Below are 15,962 nucleotides of genomic sequence, written 5' to 3'. Positions count from 1 at the left end.
TATGCAGGGCCATCTGCTTAACTCAAAGCCCACGGATTCAGATGTTACTATCAGCATGGTGGCCACTGCAGAACCGGGGCTTGAACTTAGGACCTTGCGCTTGCCGGGGAAGCACTTATTCCCCTGAGCCATCTCCCCAGCCCCGTTAATCTCAATATGAAAACGTACGGAAACATCCAGAATAATGTTGGAGCACATACGTTGGCACCAAGACCCAGTCAAGCGACACACTGATCACAGTGTGTCACTGCCTCTGCCTTTCAAAGACGGATAAAGCTTACGGGTAAAATAGTTACCTCACTGTCTCTGCTCCGCCTCAGCCTTGCTCTCAGGTAGTGAGGCTGCAGGTGCAGCTAGAGCAGGCTAAACAATATTCTTGTCCCTTTCTAGTCAATGACAGCCCTTGTGTCCTCTCACGGACCCCTGAGCTGGGTTCTGCCTCCAGATGGGCAGCACACACTTTACCTTTAGGGGCTTCGTTCAGTACTGACGGACACCTGACTTCTGCGGAACAGGCGCTTCAGAGGGCACCCAGCGAGGTAACTTGGCGGGTGTGATCTCACCGCCTTACTGTCTGCTAACGCGGCTTACAGCTGTGGTCCTTAGAAAGTCATCTGTTCAAAGCATCTGGTGGGGGGAAAAAAGAAAGGATTTCTGACACGTCACTCAGGTGTCCCAGGAAAAGAGCTGCTCAGTAGCCAGTGCCCATGGGCTCTGGAAACGGGACCCAGGCCACAGAGGCAAGCTCTCTTCCTCCTCCTCAGGGGCTGCATGGCTCCACTCTGTAGCTTGACGTCTCTGCCAGCTCACTCACCCTGCGTGTACGGAGCATTCGGCCCGCTCTGACCTCAGCACGACAGCTGCCCTGACCATGCCCAGCCCCCAGGCCTCTGTGCCCCGTGGGCCTTCACTTCTACTTTTGAAGCTCAAGCTCTTGGTTCCCAATTCCAAGTATCCAAGCCTGAGAAACCCAGTCCAGCCTCCCCACCTCTTCTGAAGCAATGCTATGGGCCAAAGCTAAGCTGAACTGCAGCAGGTGTCCTGCAGGAGGCCACCATGGCCTGATCAGCGGGGCGGGTAGGTAGATATGCAGAGAGGGAAACAGAATGGCTTCCAGATGGGACCCAAGCCCTCAGACTCCCCTGGTAGGTGGCACGGATGGCACTTCCCAAGATGCTGCTTTCTACCTTGTCTTTTCGCTGTTAAATAATAAGTCATCTCATCACCTAAGACACCAATTTTCTTCTGCTTTTTTTCCCCATTACTGGAGACTGAATTGAGGAGCACCGAGCTATATCCTGGTCTTATTTTTTATTTTGAGACAGGGTCTCACTAAGCCACTAAATTGCCCAGGCTGGGCTCAACCTGCGGTCTTCTTGCCTCAGCCTCCCAGAGTGCTGGGATTCCAGGCGTGAACACCACATGCAGTGGCACCTGATTTCCTTATCTATAAACCAGTAAAAAGAACGTTTGTTTTGTGGAGTTGCTATGAGAATTAGAGGAGATGTGTTAAGACATCTAATGCAGTACCTGGTAACAGCTGTCTGCGTAGACTTACAGTTGCCAGTGTAGATATTTTCTGAAGTGGTTTCTAAACTCTAGGGTAACAAGGATATTTTGAGGGATTGAGAAGTCAGGCTATGTGCTATGTGACTGGGAAAGCTACTGAATTACTGTTGCTTCATTTGTTACATGAGAATAAAATCTACTTTATAGACTTATGGTGGTGATTATATAGGATAATAAGGAATAGTTATTACCTCTACATTAGCAACTACTAAAATTACTTTTTTTTTTTTTCTTTTTTTGGCAGAACCAGGGATTGAACTCAGGCCCCTGTGCTTGCCAGGCAAGTGCTTGTTCTACTGAGCCATCTCCCCGGCCCCTAAAATTACATTATTGAATAGCTTTTGTTTGTTTTGAGACAGGGTCTCACTATATCCAGGCTGGTTGTGAACATGCTTGTAGTTCAAACTTTCTTTCTTTTTTTTTTTTTTTTTTTTTTTTTTAGTAGGGATTGAACTCAGGACCTTACACTTGCCAGGCAAGCCCTTATTCCACTGAGCTATCTCTCCAGCCCCTCAAACTGGCCTTGAACTCACATTGACCCTCCTGCTTCAGCCTCCTGAGTACTGAGATTATAGGCATGTGTTGTCACACGACCTAAACAGCTATTGTTTTAATGCTTTGTGCTAATACGAAACTACTGTGCTCTAAGCAGAAAATGTAGAAAATACAGAAATACTTAAATTACCTAATTGGTTATCCAACCACCCTAACTATCCCTAATCAATTGTTAATTCAATACACACACACACACACACACACACACACACACAACTTTAAAAAAAAAATCAGATATTTGGGCTGTGGATATAGGGCTTAGCTAGCATGTACAAGCTCCTGGGTTCAATCCCCAATACTACACACACACACACACGCGCGCGCGCACACACACACGCACACACTCGCGCACACACAGAAAACAAATGCATGAAAATTAATTTCTGGGGAAAAAAACCCAACCATCCAACGTTTATAATAAAGAGTCTATATACAAGGAAAAAGAAAGAAAGAAAGAAAGAAAGAAAGAAAGAAAGAAAGAAAGAAAGAAAGAAAGCAAGCAAATAACCCCCAGCCACAAGCGGTCTTCTTCACTGCAATTCTGAACACTGCAAAAGTAACACATACTAAAAATAAAAAGGGTAAGATAGTTTTTCTTCCCACACTCCACTCTGGAGACAGACATCCACAGCAATCAAGCAAAAAGTTCCGCAGTGGTGGCGCCTTTTGGTAAAGAGCTCTGCACGCCACAGGGAGCGAGAGCGTCAGCACGCAGCACCCTGACGTCGTCTCTGGTGTACCTAATGCAGCAGCAAGCAGAAGCACCGAAACGACTCCCAGGGCTTGGCTGCAGGTTTGTTTTACGTGCACAGGCACTGATCGGGATCATTCCCAAAATATCAGGCCCCAAAGGCTGAGGGAGGGAGGTTGTTGTGGAGTAGAAAGGGGAAGGACAGAGGCAGAGTATTTGGCTGTCTTTGACTGGTTCTTACAATACGAATCATAGTGACGAGCCATTTCTAGGAGACAATAATAACAGGAACCATGAAAGGAACTGTTTCCAGGGCAACGGTAGAGGGAGGGGGCATTTTCTGCTGCAGTAATACCCAAGTGAGAGGAAGTCTGTTAAGAGAAGGACCAAACTATGCTCCATGTAATCATTTTAATAAGACACACAATACATTTTAGAGAACCTTACATAAAACATGTTTAAGAAAATGTTCAGTACTTACAATTCAGCCACATGTGGCAACCCACAACTGTAGTCTCAGCAGTCTGGATGGCTGATGCAGGAGGATTACAAGTGCAACACCAGTTTGGGCAGCTTTTTTCTTTGGATCTCAGGATATTTCAAAGATTTGAAATTAAATCTTTTATCATTTATGCCAATAATATCTAAAATTCATTTTAAATTTATTATACACACTATCATCTATTTGGGTAATTTAATGACACATCTATAAATAAAAAGGGGGCCAGGCATGGTGACGCACCACTGTAATCCCAGCATTCAGAGGGCAGAGGCAGGAAGATCTCTGCAAGTTCAAGGCCAGCCTGGGCTACATAGTGAGTTCAAGACTAGCTTGATTTATGGACACCCCAGAAAACCAAAATGAAATAAATTTTTAAAAAAGGATTGGAAACATTTATAATTCAGCAATCTGAAATGAATGAATGAGGCATTCATGTTCATAAACAAGAATGCCTGTTTCCTGGAAAGTAATTAATTTCAAGTTTGCTTTTTAATGAGGCCCTTCTTTAAAGTCAACTTAAAAAGCAATCAAGAACTCAGGAGTCACTGCATGAAGCACTCATCTTGCTTGGTGCTGGTCTTACTAATTATTAAAATAATGGTTTGTGAGCCGGCAAGATAACTCAGTGGATTAAGAGCCTGTTTAGGCAAGTGCAGGGACCAGGGTTCAATCCCTGGCACCACAGTCACAGGGCCCCTCCCCTGCGCTGAGCTGGCCACAGAGACTGGGAGTAGTGGTGCACGTCTATAAACCTAGCACAGGGGAGGCTGAGAAAGGAGGATCATGATGAATCCAAGCTGCATAGTGAGACCCTGTACCAAATACATTTAAAAAGGGGGGGGAATAACACTTTGCAAATCTACTGATGTTGTTTGGTGCTAGGGAGATGGCTCAGCAGCATAAGTGCCTGCGTGGCAAGGGTAAGGTCCTAAGTTCAATCCCCAGTACCACCAAAAAAAAACAAAAAACAGAATTGTTGTTTGGTGACCATGCTAGGTAGGTTTTTGTTGGTGGCTCAAACCCAGGACCTCACACGTAAAAGGTTCTACCACCGAGCTACAACCCCTGCCTCTGTAATGTCATAGGCTAATGGTCCTGATTCTGTCATCAGCTCAAGTAGCTTTCATGAAAAATTTAGGACAAGGAAAACTGTAGACATGTTTCCTAACAATAGAGAATGTAACACTAATCATACAGGAATACTGCAGACATGGTCTCCAGTGAGTCTCCCTCACCTTTCTGTGCAATATCCTTGTTCCTAATGTTTAAAAAGTCAAATCAACTGCGCAGACAAAAGTCAATAATGACTCCTAAGTAAAAGTTGGATGTATCATACATGCCAACTTTAATGACCCGAGGCCTGGTATGGTGGCACATGCCTGCAACCCGAGCACGCTGGAAGGCTGAGGCTGGAGGATGACCAAGTGTGAGCTCAGCCTGGGCAACTTAGCAAGACCCTGTGTGTCTGAAAATAAAAAAGGGTTGGGGATGTAGCTCAGTGCAAAGGGCAAGAGTTCAGTCCCCCATACTGTAAAACAGGACACGTGTTAATGACTTGGGATTCAGCAGTCTGAACGTTGATAGAGCCCTCTAGCACTAAGTTCTGGGCTGTGGGAATAATGACACTGCCTCGCACGAGTTATCCTCTATTAAAGTTTCCGATACTTGCATCCTACAAAACAGACCAACTGCAGGGCCAGGTGTGGTGGCAGAAAGATGAGTTTGAGGCCAACCTGGGCTGCAAACTAAATTCAAAACCACCCTGAACTACATAGCAAAACCCTGTCTCAAAAATAAAGAGTGGGGCTGGGGGGATACCTCAGTAGTCTAAGTGCCTGCCTGGCAAGCACAGGTACGAGCTTGGTCCCCAGTACCACATGCCACACTGGCCCCAGAACCCCAGGTACACTGTGCCGGCCACCAAAACCAGGCAGGGTGGTACACACCTGTGATCCCAGCACTGGGGAGGCTGAGACAGGAGGATCACTACGAGTCCGAGCTGCATAAGTGAGACCGTGTATCCAATAAAATAAAATGCAATAAGGTGAATGCCGTGAGGTGAGGTGAGGTAAAGTAAAATATTATTTTAAAAAAGAAATGAACAAAGATAAGGCCAGCTGATTTTTATGCCAAATTCTTGCTCACAGGATGAGGCAGGAATTCTAGCTTATGTATGAGCCTCATCCCCAATGCTGTTTCATTCACAGCAAGACTATAGTAGGTGACTGCTGAGGCACAGCACTTAGAGCCTATAAAAACTTACATGAAAATGTTGAAATACTGTTCTAGGATATTGTCCGACCTCATTATGTTAATAACCAGGAAGTTCATTAACCCTACCAATAGTGAGGTAACTAACTTCACTTTATCAACACTTCTGAGATTGAAGTTTGGGTTCCCTTAAAGAGACAAATTATTCAATAGATAAGAATGTTTTGCATTACTGAGGGTTGAACCCAGGGCTTTGACACTGAGCTACATCCCCAGCCATCTGGGGTTTGGGTGGGGCTGGGGTGACAGGGTCTTGCTATGTACCTTAGGCTCGCCTTTAACCCATGGCAACCTTCCTGCCTCAGCCTACAAGCTAGCATTACAGACCTATACCACCATACACAGCCCATAAGACAGGGTCTGGCCAAGTCACTACAAGTATCCAGGTTAGACTTCCCATTTTCATTTAATTTCATTTTTATTGATACAGGGTCTCACTATGCACTTGGATTCATAGTGATACTCCTGTCTCAGCCTCCCCAGTTCTGGGATCACAAGCGCGCCACACCATTTTGGGGCAGGCAAGGCATGTGGTACCAGGGATCCAACTCCGAACCTTGTGCTTGCCAGGCAAGTGATTATGCCACTGAGCTATCTCCCCAGCCCCAGAACTTCCGTTTTCCAATTCCCCTGCCTCAACCTTTCAGAGTGCTGGAATTGCAGGCTGCCTGCCACCATACCTGGGTTTTTTTTTAGCTTTTCAGTTGCTCTGAAAGACAATTTCACAATTGTGTTCCCCTGTAATGCTACCTCGTCCTTGAATTACAACACAATGACCTATTTCATACCGTTACTCCATTGGGGTCCACTTTATGCAACTGACACTAAATAAAAAACACAAGTATATTACTAATTACTAGTATGCTAAGACTATGTACTTTAAGACTGTACTTTTTTGTGTGTGGCTGGCTTAGCCCACCCTGGGGGTGGGGTTGGCGCAGTATGTGGTGCCCACATGCTGGGGGTTGAACCGTGGTCCCTGAGCTTGCCTAAGCAAGTGCTTTAGACCACTGAGCTATCTTGCTGGCCCCAAGACTATGTACTTTTAATAAGTGGACCTGGGAATTGTCACTCCTGGGACTCAAACTCAAGTTAAATATTGAATACACTGAGCTATATTCTTTGCCCAGCTTTTTATCTTTTTTGAGACAGGGGCTTGCTATGTCATTCAGGCTGACCTTGAACTTGTGATAAACTTTCTGCCCCAGCTGAGTGCTGGGTTATGGACGTGTATCACCACACCTGGCTCACAAAACTTGGGCATTTTTCTTGGATTTTGATCAACTGGTTTTGAAAGTTATCAGAAATGGCTTTGAAATGTATCCCTGCTTGAACACAGTATACTTCCTATCCATACTGAGAAAATGTGTTAACTGTTGACAACAAAACTGGACCCTCCAAGGCTAACCATGGAAATGCTTTAGCAAAGGGTAGTTGCACTGCATACCCTCAAGTTTTTAGGCCCATGGTCCCCTTTCACACCAGCACACCACCAGTTCCCACCCATTTGTTCTACGCTAATGGGCACTCCTAGCATGAGATGGAGGCTCCCTCCCTCACCCCTCCCCATTTAAAAATTTTTTTTTTATTTGTGTGTGTGTGGCCAGCTCACATGGTCCCTGTGCTTTGCTAAGCTTGTTCTAAGTAGGTGCTTTGACCACTGAGCCATCTCACCAGCCCCACCTCCCCATTTGGTTTCTATGACTTGTTACTGTTGTAACCAGGAACTTGGGAGTTTCCTAAACAATGAAGGGCAAGTCCTAAGACCCAGTGTCCGCTCCCTCCAAGAGCCCGGAAATTCCAACCAAGGCCAGCTACCTGGTCTACAGGACACAGACCTTGCGGACCAAGTCCCCAACAAGACAAAGGTACCTTTCTGACCCCAGTGAAAAGCTTAAGGCCATCATGAGGCCCACAATTGAGAGTACAGCATATACTGCCAATTCCTGATCCCTAAGATTGTACCCTCAGTGCACCGCCACGTACCACAGCCCCCACTTGGCTGGGCTCTCAAGACCCCCTACTCTTCCTTTTAACAATTTAGCTCATGTCTGCACTGTAACAGGTCCCCTCTATAACAGGTAAATTGAGAGGACACAGAACAAGGAACTAGATCCACTTGGCTTCTGAATTCACTTCAGACCTTACAATATGGCCTTGTAATGAGACCTTTCTTCTCCCCTGAAGCTCACCTGAGGCCTCCATCTCTTTACAGACTGTCAACCCTATCCAGATCTGATACCCAACTGCTCCAAGGTAAAATGTAACCAACCAAATTTGGAAAGCTGGGCTTTTGCATTCCCTAATCAAATAAGGAAAACTTTCAAGAATCAACCCAGGGGGGCTGGGGAGATAGCTCAGTAGAAAAAGCACTTCCCTGGCAAGCGCAAGGGTCTGAGTTCAATCTCCAGTTCTGCAAAAGAATAAATAAAATCAACCCAGGGCCAGGGAGATAGCTCAGTGGTCTAAGAGCCTGCTTGGCAAGCACAAGGACCTGGGTTTGATCCCTGGTACCACATGCTGTGCCAGCCCCACACCAAGCCAGCTACCAAAACCAGGCATGGTGGCCCATGCCTATAATCCCAGTGTTTGGGAGGCTGAGACAGGAGGATCACTACAATTCAGAGCTATGTAGTGAGACCCTGCACACCAAACAAACAATAAATTTTTTATAATTAAAAAAAAAAAATCACCCCAATTTGAGTTAATTTCTTTTGCAAGTAAGGGTAACTCAACAAGGAAAATTGTACACAATATAAAAATGTGATGAGATTAGCTATAACTATAAGTAACCATTCATGTTTAACAAGTTTTTGAAAGTTTGTTTTCTAAAAAATACAGGGACTGGAGTAATGACACTTCAGTCACACACTGTAACAACTGATAAATAGGAATTGAAATAATTAATGATTAGTTTGCTATTAGGTCTTAATGTCCATTTGTTTTCCACTAGAGTTAAATTTTTTTAAAAAGTTTTTTTTTTCAATAACACAATTAATTTTAAAAAGTATTTTTTAAAAATTATAACCTCACAGACAAATCATGAACAGATGGGTTTATTTCAGCAGTGTTTGAACTCTTGCCTTAAGCAAGGGTACTACAATAATTTTATCAGGAATAGACAATTTCCTACACTGTCATAGATATAAAAGTTCCTTTTGTACTTTTGTTCAATCAACACTGATCAACAAGCAGATTCAGTCCACAGTTGCTGTGCTCTACTGGGTTAACCCAAGCTTCTTCTTCAGGGACTCCGGCATCTCAGGTGGAGGAGGGCGAGGGAGCCTGAAGTAGACTTTCACAGAGTCATAGATGAACCACTGTAGTGCAGTCAGAGTACCGATCATGATGATACGGGCAAAGAGTCCCTTCCACACGCCTGGTTCAAAGAAGGAAAGACGGATGAGAAACATGTAATATACCCAAGTGTTCTGACCCAAGCAGGAGAGAACCCATCTCACCTTTAAAGCCAAGTCTCTGGAGGACCTGAGAAGCACTACTACCTTTTTCTTTATTTAGCACAGATACCACAGAATCGGCAGGGTGAGAAACAATTGCACAGAAGACCCCAGCTGAAAAGACAAATGATTCAATACAGGATCAGTCAAAAACTAAACTTATACCGCTTTTTTTGCAGGAGGTACCGGAAATTGAACTGGTATTTAGAACACACTTATTTGCAATTCTGGATGAATTGAACAAGCTGTAACCAAAACCCATTTCTCATGACTTTCTTTTCTTTTCTTTTTTTTTTTTTTTTGGGGGGGGGTGAAACCGGGGATTGAACTCAGGCCCTTGCACTTGCCAGGGAAGCGCTTATTCCACTGAGCCATCTCCCTGGCCCCCTCATGACTTTCCATAAACTTTTTTTAAAAGTCAGATTTCAGCTGGGCTTGGTGGCAACACACCTACAGATCCATTTAAATGGGAAGCTGAAGCAGCAGGACTGAATGAACTCAGGAACTTAATAACTTCACAATGGGACCCATGTGTATACATCTCACCACCGGGTAGCTCTGAAGCACCAGTGGTATAGCCATCACTGTCCCATCAGGCTGCAGAGGACAACCATACATGTACTACTTAGTGGTTTAGGCTGGCAAGAATATGTCAAGGCTATCCTAGGCAACAGAAAGTCTCTATCTCAAATGAAAGTTTTAGTATTCAGACTTCAGTTAATACTTCCTCTTGTATTAAAAATGTTTTAATTTGTTCTTGAGATATTAAAAAAAAAAAAAAAAAAGCGTAAGAGGAATACATGTGCATGCCCAAAAAAGATATATCATAAAGACTACATAAGCTGTTCATGGTAGTGAACAGACTCTGAGACACTGAGATCAAGCCCAGCCTGGGCAATTCAGCAAGATCTTGTCTTACTATAAAAAGGGAGGCCCTAGTACTGGAAAAAAGAGAATCACATAAACCATAAAATTTCTCCTAGGAACTAATTAGAAAGTATTTATAAATCCAAAAAGCTCTCCGGGTGCACCAGGGCCACAAGGAATCAATCATGGGAAGATTGGGCATAAACCACGTTGTTAATAAACAACACACAGACCTTTAAAAAAAAAAAAGGCCACATATGTTATGGGACAATAAAACTGCTTTATAACCTTTGGACAAAACTTTCTCTCACAAGAGGCCAACAACAGAAATGAGTATTCATCCAGAATTTCAAATAAGTGTGTTCTAAATAATTCATACCAGCCGGGCATAGTGGCACATGTCTATAATCGCAGCACTCAGGAGGAGTGCCATGAGTTTGAGGCCAGCCTGATGTTCTGCATAGCAAAACCCTGTCTCAAAATGACTAAGTAATTCATACCTATGTAGCCTGCCACAAATGTTACAACCAGCTGCTCCGCCTTCGTACATTCACTTCGGGGCTTAGGAACCACAAACTTGTACAATGCTTCAACCGTACGTTCAAAGCAGGCAAACTTCATCATGGTGTAAGGTATCTGTCTCATCCAGAGAGGGGCAACTCCCTTGTAGAATCTAAAATAAGGAGGCTTGTTTACAGTTTCAAGTATTGATTTAGCTGAGATTTTCATCATTAACAGAAGTGTCCGCACACCAGTCGAATCCTGATAGTAAAAAGTGACTGCATAACTGCGTGTCACTTCTATCAGAACTTTAGACTACCATGCAGGTATACTGCTCTCACATGCCAATGACTCAAGCACCTTCGACTGTACAACCAAAAAAGTTGCTGGATGTTTCTTTGACTGGAACTACAAGAAACAAGATGTTTACAAGCAGAACTCAGTTCAAGATTCATCCACAAAGGTGGATCTAAGGAAGCATGTTGGGGCCTGACTACAAATCTGTAACTGTGAACAGATCGCAAGATTTCTAACAAGCCCTCCCCAAAAGTCCAGTAGTACACAGTATCACAAAAACACCTTTGCCAATAGTTTAAATTCTACACACCAGTAGACAGGTTTTACAGGAGGGCCTACTACTAACAGATGTTGCTGCCCATAAATGATTACTTTAGGACAATGGTTTACTTACGCTTTTAGGCCTTCTTCCTTAAACATTTTGGGAGCAGCATCCCTCAAAGTGTTAGCATAACCTGGTTGAGTTTGAATTCGAACTTTAGCAGCTTCCATAGGAGCCAGGGCAATGTCAGCAAAGAACTCAGCACTGGCAGAGGCAGCCAAGTATAGTGACGTACGCCACAGATAGGCATTCTCCTACAAAACACAAGAAGGCTGTTGTACCAGCTGTTTTCAACTGAAACAGCACTTTTGGAAAACAACACTTAAAAGACATTTTAAAAGTATTTCAGGGACTGGGGAGATGGCTCAGTAGAATAAGAGCTTCCCTGGCAAGCGCAATGGCCCTGAGTTCAATCCTCGTTCCACAAAAAAAAAAAGTATTTCGTATTACACCCATGGACAGACATTTTATGAAACACACTTCCTTGGACTGTGGTGTAGCTCAGTGTAAAGAGTGCTTGCCCAGCACGAGCAAGGCCAAGGGCTCCATCCCATGAAAGGAAAAGCGAACAAAGGCGGAGTGCGGGCAATGAACTTTCTCATCTGTCTCTGCTATCTAGCCTGCTGATCAGAAACATGCTGCTCACGCTGAGACCACTTTCTTCAGGCATAAAACAGGGTGAATCAAAGACCTAATGTCCTTTTTGGTCTTACACTTTCCATCTCAAAGTTAAATCACATACCTCACCAAGCATGTTGCTATACAAGACTTTGAAGACTTCATAAAAGCCAAACTTGCAGAGCCCTTGCATAGAGTAGCCAATGAAAGTTGGAGCCCATCCTTTTGCCAAACCACGAACGCCATCCTCTTTAAGTGTGACTGAGAATCCATTAAATATGCCCTTGTACTTTTGGGGATCCACCTTTAATGAAAAGAAAGAAAAAAAATCACAGATCTAAAAGCTTTCAATAAAATACCCCTCTTAAAAAAGGTAAATACAAGTTCCTGACATAAAATCATTTTTATAAATGGAAACTTTTTATATACTAAGCCATCCTTAACTTCTTAGAGATGGTTAAGGGTCTAACCAAACAAAAATACAAAAATAAATCAAACACTCTTACAAGATTTCTCACCACCTAACTCCCACCACAATTGAAATACTAGTTGTAAGGCTACTTTAAGTAACAGGTAAGTCTGTATTCCTGTTATAAACTAGCCCATTAAGTAGATTTTTGTGACCAATGACAGTCTTAATACAATTTTATTTTATTTTTTAAAATACTATCTTAAAACATAACAGCAGGGCTGGGGAGATGGTTCAATAGAATAAGCGCTTGCCTGGCTAGCACAAGGGCCCAAGTTCAATCCCTGGTTCCGCAAAAAAAAAAAAAAAAAAAAAACAGCAACACAACAAGAAATCTGTCTTTCAGCTCAGTTCAGTGATAGTGCCTGCCTATAATTCCAAGCATTGGAAGTCCAAGGTTAGCAAGACCTTGTCTAAAAAAATAAACGCTAGAGATGTAGGTCAGTGTGAAGGTCAAGTTCACCACCCTGTACCACCACAAAACAAATGAGTAATCTGGTCTTTTGACTTAAATTCACTTTCAAGAGACATGCAAACGCTAGCAATGGTACATTTCCTTTTAATTTTAATTAATGGGACAAGGGGTTATCTCACTATCTCTGCCAGTACTAAAAGGACTGGTACACAATACCTTTCTCTCCCTCCTTCCTAATACTTCACCTTTCTATCTCTTAGGTAAGAAGACTTCTAATCCTGTTTGGAAAAGTAATTTTTGATATTTTTGTTTCAGTAATTCTAATTAAAAATATTCAAATCATAAGGTAATTCTTATTAAATATATAAAGGGTATGCCCACAAATTTTTCATACTAAGAATTTTTTTTGAGACAGTCACACCCTGCAGTTCAGCTGGCCTCAAACTGATCCTCCTGCCTCAGCCTCCCAAATGCTGAAATTCCAGGCATGCACCACCATATCCATCTCATACTAGGATATTAAACGCATTTTAAGGGCCAGCCGTACAGCTCAGCAGATTAAAGCGCCTGTAAGCAGGCACAGGGGCCAGGGATTCGATCAGTGGGCCTGCCTGCCTTGCCAGCCCCACCCCCAGGGTACACTGAGATGGAATTGAGACTGGGCACAGTGGCACATGCCTGTGGCCCCAGCATTTGGGAGGCTGTAAACAGGTGGATCACTACGAGTCTGATCTAGTAGTAAGACCCTGAAACACCCTGTAGACCCTTGCCTAGAAAAAGAGCATTTTAAAGTCATCTATATGTGCTGTTTATTTGGTCTTATCAATATGTAGGAACATGAAGTTGCTTCACATAATACACAAGCTGATTCCCCAGTCCTGACATGTTAAATGTTTATAAAATGACTATTTGGAGCACAAAGAACTAGTAGTAGCTCACACAGAGGAACTTTAGCCAGAACTGAATACGAAGAGCCATCAATTTACAGCCAGAACCTGAAAGCAAATAATTTACCTATACTTTCACAAATGAGAGATTTCCAAGGCTTAATACATCCAGTGACATCATCTCAATACAAACCTGCATTCGGCATTTCACTAAATCCAAGGGAACGACAGCAGTATGAGTCAGCCCACAACTTAAGACCCCACCAAAGCCACACAGTGCATAAAACTTCATGGAGCCATATTCACAACTGTACTCTGTAATAAGACAAGACACACCATGCATTTTAATAGAAAACTCATGTTACTGGTTATCAACTTACCTCCTGGACAGTTAGGTTTCCACACAGCTTGTTAGTAGTTGTCTACATCTTACAACTTAAGAGCCATGCTTCAACAATATGCTTTAGTCCAGCATGCAAAACAAACCTGCATTCTGCATTTAACCAGATCTAGAGGAACCACTGCTGTATGGGTGGTGCCACAGCTAATAATTCCTCCAAGTCCACAAAGGATAAAGAATCTGCCAGATCCATAGGCACAGCTATACTGCTCTGTTTGATTGGAAAAAAAGATCAAGTAAGTACTTCTTCAGAGATGACAAATGCCGTGAGAATGGGAATGAAAGAAAAGTATGCTTGTTTCCCTATGAAAGAGGACCATCTGGGGCCGGGGAAATGGCTCAGTGGAATAAGCGCTTCCCTGGCAAGCGCAAGGCCTGGGTTCAATCCCCGGTTCTGCCAAAGAGAAAAAAAAGAGGGCCATTATAGCGACAGGGCTCTGGCTACTAGTAAGTGGTAAGGTCATTTCCAAACAAGTTTTGATTACAAAAAATGCAATCAAAATCTGACCATTTGGAACTGAGTTTTATATCTGAGATACTGTCTCATTTTACTATATTGATATTAAAAATTTTTTCCAAATAAAATCAGTAATAGGTGATAAAAGCACGAATCAAAGTAAGAGCATCTAAAAAACTTGGCAACTTCTAACTTTACTTCACCTAGTAACCAAATACATTACTTTCGAAGTAGTGCAAAACTACAAATGCAGGAATTCCTGAAGTGAAATATACTCAATACATAAATAATGTCAGCCTTCACTTTTAAATTGAAACAAAATAATGGTATAACGACTAATACAAAAGACATCATAAACACAAACAAGAATGACTGGAAAAACTTTCCATTTTGCAGATTCAGTGTACTTAATATCCTCGAGAACCTTACAATTCGGCTTTTCAGATTTCTCTGTATCTACCTCCACTGAGATTTAAAGCACACAGGTTAAGTCAGAACTCAGCCAACCTCCTCAAATCCCGAGACTAAGCCCAAAGGGATCCACCAACTCTTCCCTGGAATCTGGCTGGGGTTACCAGGCGCCGCCTCCAGCACGATCCTCAAGCTGGGAAGCCTCACTCTCACACACGACTGGGGGCGAACAAGTCACCTTCCCATTACTACCGGACGCACGAGGGTCGGAAGGCTTTACCCGACAGCCTGCGGACCGAGCGGGCTCGCCGCACGATCAGACCGACCCACGCCGTCCGCTGCTCCCCGGGGACGCGGAGGTCACGCGGGCCGCCGGCCCGGCCTTCCCACGCCTCGGCGGGAGGGGCAGCACCCGCGCCGACCGACGGGGGAAAGGCCGACGCGCGGGCGGCGGGCGCCCCGTCCTCCTCCCTGCCCTCCAGGCCTGGCCGGGACCCCACTGCCCCGGGCCCGACCTCACCTTCCGTGGCGGCGGCGGCAGCCAACTTGCGGGGTCGGCGCGGGACGCCCGGGGGCCCGGCGGGGCTGCTGCTCGGGCCCGCGAGGCCATCGTGCACCAGCTGCAGGTGCGGCGCGTTGAAGGGGTTCGCCCGCGCCAGGTGCGCCACGGACGAGAACATCTTCCTAGGGGAAGGGGAGCGGCTGTTAGGGGAAAGGCCGGTGCCCCTCAATGTCACGGGCGCCCTGGGGCCGCAGGAGGGGCCTTCTCCTTGCCCTCCGCGCCCTTGAGGTCACCGCGGCTCCCTAGAAAAGGCCGCGCCCGGCCGGGCCTACAGCCAAGCAGCGGTCCCTTAGGGGCTCCAGGCTCTGCTCCCTGCACCCACAGCGGGCAGGCCGGGTCACACTCACTCACTAAGATGGCGAACACCGAACCGCTCCTTCTCACAGGCTGCGGCTCACAGAGGCCGAACGTCCTCCGGGCCCTCAGATCTGTGCCCTTCGCCCGTCGTCAGCGTGACGCACGCAATACGTCATCACGGCGTGCGCCTCCTATTGGTGAAGAGGAGCACGGAAGCCTGGCGTCATCGCGCTCTCCTAGCAACCCTATTCCCGCCTCCGCGCGCCACTACCCTTCCGGCCCAGCTAGTGCGCAGGAGGATTCGCTCTGCGCAGACGCGCATTCCGGGCCTGGAAGCTGAATGCTGTCCACCAAGGGCTAGTGACCTAGTCTTTTTGTCCTGTCACCTTCAAGTGTCTTCCTTGATTGCAGGG

The 15,962-nt window shown here is 44.9% G+C and overlaps 1 protein-coding gene and 1 non-coding gene across 7 annotated transcripts; both read right to left on the bottom strand.

Moving 5' to 3' along the window:
• Nucleotides 1–8,626: 8,626 nt before the first annotated feature.
• On the bottom strand, nucleotides 8,627–15,710 carry Slc25a3 (solute carrier family 25 member 3). 6 transcript variants are annotated; one of them, XM_023716628.1, is made up of 8 exons: nucleotides 15,604–15,710; nucleotides 15,211–15,374; nucleotides 13,909–14,033; nucleotides 11,776–11,955; nucleotides 11,106–11,287; nucleotides 10,414–10,586; nucleotides 9,050–9,160; nucleotides 8,627–8,967 (listed from the first exon to the last, which is right to left on the bottom strand). In XM_023716628.1, exons 2-8 carry the CDS (start codon nucleotides 15,368–15,370, stop codon nucleotides 8,807–8,809), a joined length of 1,092 nt encoding a protein of 363 aa, XP_023572396.1. In that variant the 5' UTR covers nucleotides 15,371–15,374; nucleotides 15,604–15,710; the 3' UTR covers nucleotides 8,627–8,806. The 6 variants fall into 6 exon arrangements, with proteins under 6 accessions (XP_023572396.1, XP_023572388.1, XP_004623866.1 ...); XM_023716620.1 differs by having other exon boundaries at nucleotides 15,600–15,709; XM_004623809.2 differs by having other exon boundaries at nucleotides 15,211–15,370; nucleotides 15,600–15,685.
• On the bottom strand, nucleotides 10,653–10,898 carry LOC111817453. Its single transcript, XR_002821651.1, has one exon. It is a non-coding gene; the product is annotated as a small nucleolar RNA SNORA53 (small nucleolar RNA).
• Nucleotides 15,711–15,962: the final 252 nt, after the last annotated feature.

This window comes from Octodon degus, unplaced genomic scaffold (genome assembly GCF_000260255.1).
Source record: "Octodon degus isolate 3935 unplaced genomic scaffold, OctDeg1.0 scaffold00004, whole genome shotgun sequence".
NCBI lineage: Eukaryota > Metazoa > Chordata > Mammalia > Rodentia > Octodontidae > Octodon > Octodon degus.
The sequence above is the reverse complement of the archived record's forward strand: the minus strand, read 5'-3'. Positions and strand labels throughout refer to the sequence as shown.